At 44.3% G+C, this 9,197-nt stretch overlaps 2 protein-coding genes across 5 annotated transcripts; one reads left to right on the top strand and one right to left on the bottom strand.

Moving 5' to 3' along the window:
- The first annotated feature begins 8 nt into the window (after positions 1-8).
- Positions 9-2,551, top strand: cfap298 (cilia and flagella associated protein 298). 3 transcript variants are annotated; one of them, XM_005472261.4, is made up of 8 exons: positions 9-161; positions 400-581; positions 766-933; positions 1,149-1,216; positions 1,309-1,467; positions 1,673-1,804; positions 1,913-2,008; positions 2,085-2,551. In XM_005472261.4, exons 2-8 carry the CDS (start codon positions 443-445, stop codon positions 2,193-2,195), a joined length of 873 nt encoding a protein of 290 aa, XP_005472318.1. In that variant the 5' UTR covers positions 9-161; positions 400-442; the 3' UTR covers positions 2,196-2,551. The 3 variants fall into 3 exon arrangements, with proteins under 3 accessions (XP_005472318.1, XP_003446854.1, XP_025766616.1); XM_003446806.4 differs by having other exon boundaries at positions 22-161; positions 411-581; XM_025910831.1 differs by lacking the exons at positions 9-161; positions 400-581; positions 1,149-1,216 and having other exon boundaries at positions 856-933.
- A 1,347-nt stretch (positions 2,552-3,898) lies between these two features.
- Positions 3,899-8,637, bottom strand: eva1c (eva-1 homolog C (C. elegans)). 2 transcript variants are annotated; one of them, XM_005472260.4, is made up of 9 exons: positions 7,982-8,637; positions 6,987-7,186; positions 6,660-6,783; positions 6,324-6,476; positions 5,460-5,603; positions 5,212-5,295; positions 4,804-4,881; positions 4,620-4,712; positions 3,899-4,541 (listed from the first exon to the last, which is right to left on the bottom strand). In XM_005472260.4, the coding sequence occupies exons 1-9, from the start codon at positions 8,091-8,093 to the stop codon at positions 4,159-4,161; spliced, it is 1,371 nt and encodes a 456-aa protein (XP_005472317.1). In that variant the 5' UTR covers positions 8,094-8,637; the 3' UTR covers positions 3,899-4,158. The 2 variants fall into 2 exon arrangements, with proteins under 2 accessions (XP_005472317.1, XP_025766614.1); XM_025910829.1 differs by lacking the exon at positions 5,212-5,295 and having other exon boundaries at positions 7,982-8,631.
- Positions 8,638-9,197: the final 560 nt, after the last annotated feature.

Genomic DNA, 9,197 nt, shown 5'->3' with positions numbered 1-9,197 from the left:
TCGCAGCTTTCATAGCACGAGGTGTCCTCCAAAATACTGTCGAAGAAAGCAGCCGGACTGACCAATCGTAGTTGTGAAGTAATGCCACCGGTTGTAAACAAAGCGTGAGCGCAGGTTAAATCGGAGGGACTGAGCAAAGTGCTTCACGTTTTACCGCATAGGTACGTGCCACCGTTGTAGGTCACTGTGGAGAAAATACCAACAGACAGAATGAGCCGGTCACTGTGAGCAGCCATAACAGTTAGCTTCCACTTAGCTAATGTTAGCTACGTGTTTTCTGGAAGCATCCGCGGCAGGCACAGCTGTCGCTATGGTTACGCACTGTTGTCCCACTGAGGGAAAGTGGTTGTTGGTGTGTTCAGGTTTCATTCAGGGCCCAAACTTTCTTCTCTTTCAAAGTTCTCTTTCAGGAACGTGGGGTAAGCAGGTGTTACTTGGCGAGATGGTGCAACTTCACGTGAAGCGTGGAGACGAAAGCCTTTTTCTTTTTAACACCACCGTGGACGCGCCTCTGGAAACTCTGATCCAGCAAATTACTGCCATTTACAACGGAAGGCTCAAAGTGGAGAGACTATGTTCAGGTGAAAACACACCCTCGGTGCTGCCACGACTTAAACCTGCACCTCACTACTGTTGAAACTTTACATCAGTGCTGGTGTACTCTATTTTGACCAGTTTCGTGTCTCTGAGTTCCCCAAATAGCATCATTCAGTCCTGTAAGTGGACCCCTGACAAAGACCTGCTTGTTCCTCTGTGTGCCCTCAGAGATTCCCGAGCTTGCAGACCATGGCATCTCACTGCCACCCAACATGCAGGGGCTGACAGAGGAGCAGATTGAGGAGCTAAACCTGAGGGATGAATGGGGAGAAAAGTGCATCCCCAGTGGAGGCTCTGTGTTTAGAAAGGATGAGATTGGGAGGAGGAATGGACAAGGTAAGACTGTAACATCCTTTTGGGTTTGCATGATTTAACATAGCTCTGGTGTGAAATATATTTCCTGACTTTGTGCAATTATATGAAATGATATCTGATAGCAGTACAGCTGTAGATATACTACTCAAATTTCCTTTATAAAGATGACAATTTTGCAAGCAGTCCTTTTTATTTGCAAGAATGCATGTTTAAAACATCTCTTTACCTTCTACTAGCGCCTAATGATAAAATGAAAGAGGTGCTGATGAGAACGGTGGAGGCTGCAACGGCGCTCATCTCCAAAGTGAGTTATTTGCTTTAACGGTTGATCGTTACTTCTTGCTTTGTTCAAAAAGGGGGTCACAAACAAATTACGTTCTTCTCTTTATCCTGCAGAAACAAGTTCAAGCCAATGTTTGTGTCACTGTGGAGATGATAAAGGAAGCACTGGATCAGCTTAGGGGAGCGGTCATGATCGCGTACCCCATGGAGCTGCCTCCTCACGACCCAATCAGGATGGAATTTGAGGACAAGGAAGACCTTTCAGGAACACAGGTGAAACAGCTGAAATGGAGGCTGATGGCCACATCAAATTAGCAGAAGCATTTAACTACTAAGGGAATTTTTATCTTCCATTTATAGTATGATCACTGGAGGTGTTATTTTTAAAAGGTGTCTTATTTTTTAATTAATTTGAAGCTCATGACATTGTCTTCGCCCTCTCTTTTAACTGTTTCTGCTTCTTTTCTCTTCATCTCAGGCATCTCTGCAGGTGATCACAGAGGACGAATGCCAGCTGTGGTGGGCCGCCAAAGAGATGCAGAGGGGCAAAAAACTGCAGGACTACATTGGCAGAAATGAAAAGACAAAGCTAGTGGTTAAAATCCAAAAGGTGAGAGCCATTTCAATCTAAAGTATGTTTGAGGCCTGTGACCTTCATCATATCTGACGTTTGTTTTTGAGAGTAATTTGTTTTAATCCCTTTTGCTATTCACTTTAGAAAGGACAGGGGGCGCCAGCGAGAGAACCTGTGATCACCGATGAGCAGCAGAAACAGATGATGATGCACTACTACAGAAGGCAGGAAGAGCTCAAGGTGAGGAAATGTGTCACACGTTATAAACATTTGGCTTTGAATACACATTCTAATCTTTTCTTTGTCACATTTTCAGAAACTGGAGGAGGCTGACGATGATAGCTACATGGACTCGGAGTGGTCAGACAGGCAGGCCCTCAAAAGACAGTTTCAGGGTCTCACTAATATCAAATGGGGGCCGAGATGAAGACCAGCACCACTCTATAAACCCACCTTGGAGCCACTTCTGTCATCTGGAGTTCTACAGCTCTGTATTCAGCTGGACAAGTTGCCTTTTCAGAATCTTAAAATGAGCTTCCTCTTGGTCTCATGGGACATCATCCAGATAGTACTAATGATTCAGCCTGTGTGCTCTTATATCTTGGAGTTTCTCCTACTCTGTAACCGCCCTGAAATTCAGATCCTGACATAATGTGAAACTGAGGCTGGTGTTTGATTTATTTAAATGTAAATTTGGTCCCAGTGTTCCTTTACCATTTTCACCATGTTATTTTTTCTAATTGAATCTGTACCAGAAAAATAAAGTTTATTCCATGTTTTATATTTCGATGATGTGAACACAAAATATTTATCAGTAGTTTTACATCCCTGGGAGTGCAGGGACAAGGATGCTACACCTTTCCTCTCTTTGTCTCCTTCTCGGTAATGAGACATAAACAAACGCCTGTGAAAGTTGCTCACAGTCAGGAAGTTTCCACACAGTTCAGGCCATCCCAGCAGGACTGAGAAAGGTGCAGAGTTCAGACTGAGTCGCCTTCCCTTTGGCTGACGGAGATGAAGCAGTTATCCAGAGAGTTCTATCAAGTTTCACAAAAAGTCTGAAATTCTCTTAAAAGTTTTCTTTTTCTTTTTTCATTGGTCAAGGCTTTACTCTAGAAGATTATATCAACCTCATCACCAAAGGTGCTGTCACTTGCTGTGTATTAAGTCTGCAGTGGATGATCCAATCAAAGAATTTCTAATAGGAGACAATAAGGAAATATCTGTCATAAAGTTATCACTAGTCTCAGAGAATACCTGAGACTCGAACATTTGTTATTTTTCCTTGGAATGGTATCCCCCTCCTCCTGATTCTTTTTTTCTGTGGTATTTCTTAGTTTAGTGATCTCTTTAGATCTGTTCCCTGGCATGTTCTTTGGTTTAAATCACAAACACAGCCGCTATGAGACTGCTTGTTCAGGAATCAGTGCAGTAATACACCCTCTGGCTGCTTAATTACCTGTTCAAGAAATGCAGATATATACTCAATCACTCACATGACAGCAAGTAATGAATATCCAGACTTCTTCCAGCTGATAGGAAGGAAACGGTAACTCAAATAAGCATCTTTGAAGCAGAGGACCACACCGGCTGCTGCTCCTGTCAGCTAAGAACACGAAACTGAGGTTACAATTCACACAGGGTCACTGAAATTGGACTGTAAAGACTGGAAAAGCACGGTCTGGTCTGATGAGTCAGATGTGATGTTTAGATTGAAGGTGAGAATTTAGTGTGAACATCTTTAAAGTATAAATCCATCATGCGTTGTATTAACAGTGATGGTGTAATATTCCTTGGCACGGCTGGCACAAATATTGTAGCTGACCATGTCCGTCCCTGTATGACCACAGTGTACCCATCTTTCCATGGCTGCTTAACGAGCCGTGCCACAAAGCTCAAGTCATCTCACACTGGATCTTGAACTTGACAGTGAGTTTACTGCACTCAAATGACCTCCCTAGTCATGTGATATTAGTCCAGTAGATGTGGAACGAATATTCACATCATGGATGTGCAGCTCACAAATCTGTAGCGACTGTGTGATGCTATCATATCAATATGAACCAAATATGGATCAAAATGTCAGCATTTTGATCCATATTTTTTTACAATAAATAATGTTTCAGCCTGAAATGTTAAAGCCATATTTAGTGGTGAGTCTGATAAATACAACAGACGTAGAAAAAAAACAAATACACAAATCTTTTTTGCAGCACAAAACTTTGTTGATCATGGAAACTTTTGAAAACTTTTTCTTCGCATATTGTACGCAAAAATGGCAAAACACAACAAACTGCAACGTTAAAAAAGGAGCTTCTTGCGGTGGTGATCAGTATACCTGCTGGAAAAAAACACCAGATGCTGAGTAGCATCCACAGGTCATGAGTTATTTAACACGAGCTGCCATTCAGATAGGCGTTCATCCAGATCTCCTGCATGATCATCTCTCTGCGCTCGATCCTCTCCGCCCGCTCGGCCGCTTCGCTCACATAAGTCACTTCCTCCCAGCCGTATATCGCCTTCCTTTCTGTGGCTGAGAGCAAAGATCTTCCTGTTCCCTCGTGGTCATCTTCTTCTTCATCTGTGTCATCATCATCCTCATCCTCGTCATCTTCCTGATATTTAACAGTAGGGCTTCCCAGTTTGGGTGCAAGTCTGTGATCTCTGAACCAGTGTGTCCTGCAGGTCACTCGAACAGATACAGCCAGCAAGGTGAGCAGGAGACCAACACACACGCTGGAGGTAAACAGCAGAGCTGCCATTTCAGGATGCTCTGTGTAGGAAATGAAGAGGGGGTGTTGCGATAAAGCCTGGATTGGGAGTTAGTTCATGAGCGCATGCGTGTCAATACCTTTGATGTAAGCATATGTCAGGAGAGAGTTGCTCATCATCGCTCCTGAGTTGTCAGGCCTTCTTGAGCCTTTAGGAAAGGGCTCGTCCAGATCTGCAGGAGAAGATTGTGAAGATTACAAGTACGATGTGAAGACGTCACAATAAAATCTTGGAACTGCGTGGACGGCATGATGCAGTTGTACCTTTTTCTGTGCCCACGCTAGGAGATGAGGTGAGGCTTACTATGTTGGGGTCTGCCACCCTTAGTAAACTCTGCGGTACTATTGGGAATAGGACAGAAGAAGTCTTTGTATAGCTGTGAACAAAATGACTCAGTGGCTCGGTAGACCATTTTAAACAAGCTACTTCTCACATCCAAACTGAGCCAACAATGGAGTTACACATTCAGATCGAAAATACTTTCCCTAATATTGTATTAATAATAAGCGCCCTTCAAGGCTAACACACATTGTTTTGCTCTATATGGAGCCAACACATCCAGTAAGAAGAATTCTTTCAACACCAGGCTCCAAATTACGATGCATGAATGTGACCTCGATGGCATTTGTGCCAATCACAGGAAGTTTATCAGGATGTCAACTCCAACTCACAAATCAGTTGCTCACAGTCCAATCTTCCCCTGCTACTGCGCTCTTGGGTGTGATGGGATAAGAGCAGCTGATGGCTGGGATCAGCTGATAAGAATCCAGAGTAGGAAGTTAGAAATGTTCACCGATGGCGCTACCGCATAACGAACGAGGCCAAAACAAAAACCTTCCTTTGTGTACGTGCTCCTACTTTGTTCAATTCATCACAGGGATTGCAATTAAAGTGAATGAGGAAACAGAGAGGGTCCTACCACAAGAATAGATCACACTGAGGTACTTCCTGGTTCCTGGAAAGCACGGGTCCCTAAAGGTCTGGTTGCTGACGGGAACAGCACACTTCTGTTTGCTGTAGCAGGACTTGGAGACCAAGTGTACGGCCTCGTGGTTCAGACACTCTGCAGGGAAAGAGTTAATTGCAAAAAGAGTTACTGAATAAAAAACATTGATTAGCTGTAGTTAATCTATCCATTGTCTTCCGCTTATCCATATCAGGGTCGTGGGAGGGGCTTGAGCCTATCTCAGCTACTGTAGGGCAAGAGGCGGGGTTCACCCTGGACAGGTCGCCAATGTGACACAGGACTAACATAGTTGTTGTTAAATTTGAATAAACTCAAAAGCATCCAGAGACCTAACTGTATCCTATCATTGTACAATGTGAAATCAGTCACGTACAGTTTGAATGTCACACCAGGAAAAGTTCCCAGAACAAATTCATAACAATGGCTGGGGCACACTCAAATGAGTAGATGTATTATTCCATTATTCATGTTATTATCTGCACCTGCTTTTTCATGCTATGGGAAATGTCAAGACAGATGTGAACAGATATTTGTTCATGATAACATCAGAACATTTTCTTTTGCTTAACCAGGTCTGGGAACAGCAGCAATTAAATAAGTATCCCTCCACAAACTGCCACCTTATCACGGTCTCACATACACTGCTGTTTCACAAGATTATAAAATGAATTATTTAATTATACTGAGAAGCAATATGTCACCCTTTTTAAACTTTTACAGTGCTGTACTCTAAATGTAAAACTAAACTGTGTCTTCTTTAACTTATTCATGCATTTTCAGACCTTTCATTCCTGGAATCGTCTGCTAGAAACTCACCAAATGGGGGTGGTCTTGTCAGGTGTGAGGGGCAGGTGTCGGTGTGACCCAGCCTTCGCCCGTACACAGCTGCATAGATGTTCAGCACTTTGGGGGGCTTACAGCGCAGGACCATGGTCTCTCCTTCACACACCACATGTCTTTTGTGTTCAGCTGAGTGAGGGGAAAAAAAGGGAGTAAAGACAACTTGGAGGAGGGTCTGATGGTGGTAGGAAACTGACGAGCTGGAATTGGGTGTCGGGAGGATTTTTATGTGTGGCCGTGTAGCTATTCGCTTAAGAATGTGTGAGAAAACTCGTGCTGAAACAGTAGTGAAATTTGACCCGATGAACTCACTAGGTTTACACTTGTAGTCCACATGGAGGTATTTGGTAGTGCCGGGGCAGGGGTCCTTCCCAAATAGCAGGTGATTGACAGGCATCTGGCAGTCTCTGTGGCTCTGACACTCCGACAAAAGCTTCTGCACAACAAACATGGACGACAGTCAGCAAACACCATACACAGTAAAGAAAGGACAACCAAATCAGATGCAAAGAACCAAGCTTATGCACCGACTGGTTGACATGACAATGTTGAGACTGCGTGAAAGTGACGAGCAGCCACTTAGTAACAGCTGACCCAGTGAGAGTGAAAACAGCTCTTTACCCCACATATAAAATGCACCTGTAGGGCTGTGAAAGCTGAGCAGCTGTGATTGTGGGCCCTGAGCGAAGGGTGTGGATCTACTCCGCAAAGCTGCACCTCGCCGCTCCCGTAGAAGGCAGACTGGATGGAGATGGTGGAGTGGCGTGGACAGTGGAGCCGTAGAGGTTGCCCGTCACACGCGTGGGCAGAGTGGCTGGTAATGATCCTGGTCAGGTAGTCTGTTAGACAGAAGACATGTATGCATGCACAGAAGGGAGACTTTGCTAATTTTACACATTACATTCAGAATTCCACCTAATCGTACTCAATAAAAAAAAAAACTAAACTGCATTAATTTAATAGCTACATAAATAAAACTTTTTTTCTTGGATCTACTGCATCAGTAGCTGCAGAGCAGGTTGCGTGGCCTCTTTGGCGCTCTCGCAGGTGTCTCAGGTTGCTTTAAAAAATCACTGTAGTCTTGCCTCACTCACTGTTTTCTTTTTTTTCAAAGTGGCATATTCGGCGAACCGGCATTCAACAAACATAACCGCCTTGTGCTGTACGGTTGTACATTACATCACTTACTGATTCCTAGGTGTTTAGCTGAAGATGTGCACAGTGTATCCAAAGATAAATACATTTATAAATCCAACACTGGGGAGACGGTTCAGATAAAACACTAGAATATGAGAAGAAATGCTGAGCCATCATTTTGTCAGCTTTACCAATACAGCAAGAAGACACAAAATAGAGAATAAGATGTGTTACATTATACCATTCAGGCTTTCTTGGTGTATCATGAACACTAGCAATGAGAAAGAGTACAGCCACATTATCTATAACACCATACATAAAAATGGCAAACAGAAGGTTAACACCCCCCCTAGCCACCCAACCCCACTGGCAGCTGTTATTACACACCAGCTATAACAGTGGGGCTCATACCCAACCTGCTGTAACAGCAACATTTTGTGTTCTTGTTGTCTGCACCACCACCACCCTGTATCCCCGCCACATCACCATCATCTTACCTGAAAAGTCAGCCAATCCACTCATGCTTCTGGTCCACAGGAGCAAAGTCAGACAGAAGAGGCTGTGGCTCCAGTCCAGTCCGCGACAACGGGTCCAGCTCATGACTCGCATCCCCCGTCTCACTGATCATATTAAAAGCTGGGACTCTTAAAAAAAAAATCCACCGTAGGACTTCCCAGACTTCACAAGAACCCACGCCAGATGGTGAAGGCGCTCAAAGAGGCCGCGATACCGAGCTTCATCTCTGTGTCGCCTGAGCTGAGATCAAATCACTTCTTCATCCGTCTTCACCTGCAGCTCAGGAGAGAAAGAAAAAAAGCGGCTGTTTGGGGTTGAGTAGGATCAGCCGCTGTGTGCAGCAGCAGCAGCAGCAGCAATGGACCACAGAGGAGGTTGGGAATAGCAGCTGCGCAACAAGTTGTTCAAAACTGACAGACGAGGTGACGGATCCGAGCGACGCGTGGAGTGGCGAGTCTCCCACGGCGACTTCCCAAACGCTCAAGCCCGCAGATCCGTGAATGGATCCATGTGGAAACTGAAGGCGACCCACAGTAACAGCTGAGCGGGAATCATAATGTGGGCGTGGCGCATAAAACTATTTTAAAGGGAAGAGGGGCGACACACTCGCTGGTAATGACGCACTGGCTCCCTCCCCCTCCGCGAGGCACATGTTTACTTTTTGGAACTTGCTGTTTTATTCTGCCCGTTTCCTTCACCTTTCTCTACAACTCCTAAATTTATTTTATTTTTTCACATCATAGATTTATACCAGTGTATTATATTTGGTGGAATATTTTGGCTTTCTTCGCATATTCATCTTACATCTTCACAAAAGTAATAGAAACACTATCATAGGACATTGTGCAAAGGTTTAATCAGTAGAAAACCTCTTAGAATTAGAAGTGCCAAATTTTGAGGTTTTAAGTGACATTTTGATTCAGTTTCTTCTCATAATCTGTTGACACCCTAACCATGGCGCCTTTCAGTGAAGCTGGGGGCCTACTGGGTAAACTGCTCCCCAGCCCACATCCATGACCCACTCCATGGTAACCAGTCAGTCTCCATGTCAGACTGCACAGCAGACGTACAACAGTCAAACTGACAGAGACAGTTGGGGTCTCCACGCTCAGCTCCACATAAGTGGGAGCGAGGCAAGGGTGGGTTTGGATCACAAGGGGGGTATTTTGCATATAAACTGGACAAGTTTGTTGCATT

This window comes from Oreochromis niloticus, linkage group LG10, assembly GCF_001858045.2.
Source record: "Oreochromis niloticus isolate F11D_XX linkage group LG10, O_niloticus_UMD_NMBU, whole genome shotgun sequence".
Lineage (NCBI taxonomy): Eukaryota > Metazoa > Chordata > Actinopteri > Cichliformes > Cichlidae > Oreochromis > Oreochromis niloticus.
This window is presented reverse-complemented; position numbering and strand designations above follow the sequence as displayed.

Coding starts and splice junctions, on each gene's coding strand:
- eva1c (XM_005472260.4), bottom strand. CDS start 8,093: ATGCGAGTCATGAGCTGGACCCGTTGTCGCGGACTGGACTGGAGCCAC. Junction 4,882..5,211: donor GGACTGTGAGCAACTGATTT/GTGAGTTGGAGT, acceptor TATTCCCAATAG/TACCGCAGAGTTTACTAAGG. Junction 4,713..4,803: donor TAGCGTGGGCACAGAAAAAG/GTACAACTGCAT, acceptor CTTCTCCTGCAG/ATCTGGACGAGCCCTTTCCT.
- cfap298 (XM_005472261.4), top strand. CDS start 443: ATGGTGCAACTTCACGTGAAGCGTGGAGACGAAAGCCTTTTTCTTTTT. Junction 582..765: donor AGTGGAGAGACTATGTTCAG/GTGAAAACACAC, acceptor GTGTGCCCTCAG/AGATTCCCGAGCTTGCAGAC. Junction 934..1,148: donor TGGGAGGAGGAATGGACAAG/GTAAGACTGTAA, acceptor ACCTTCTACTAG/CGCCTAATGATAAAATGAAA.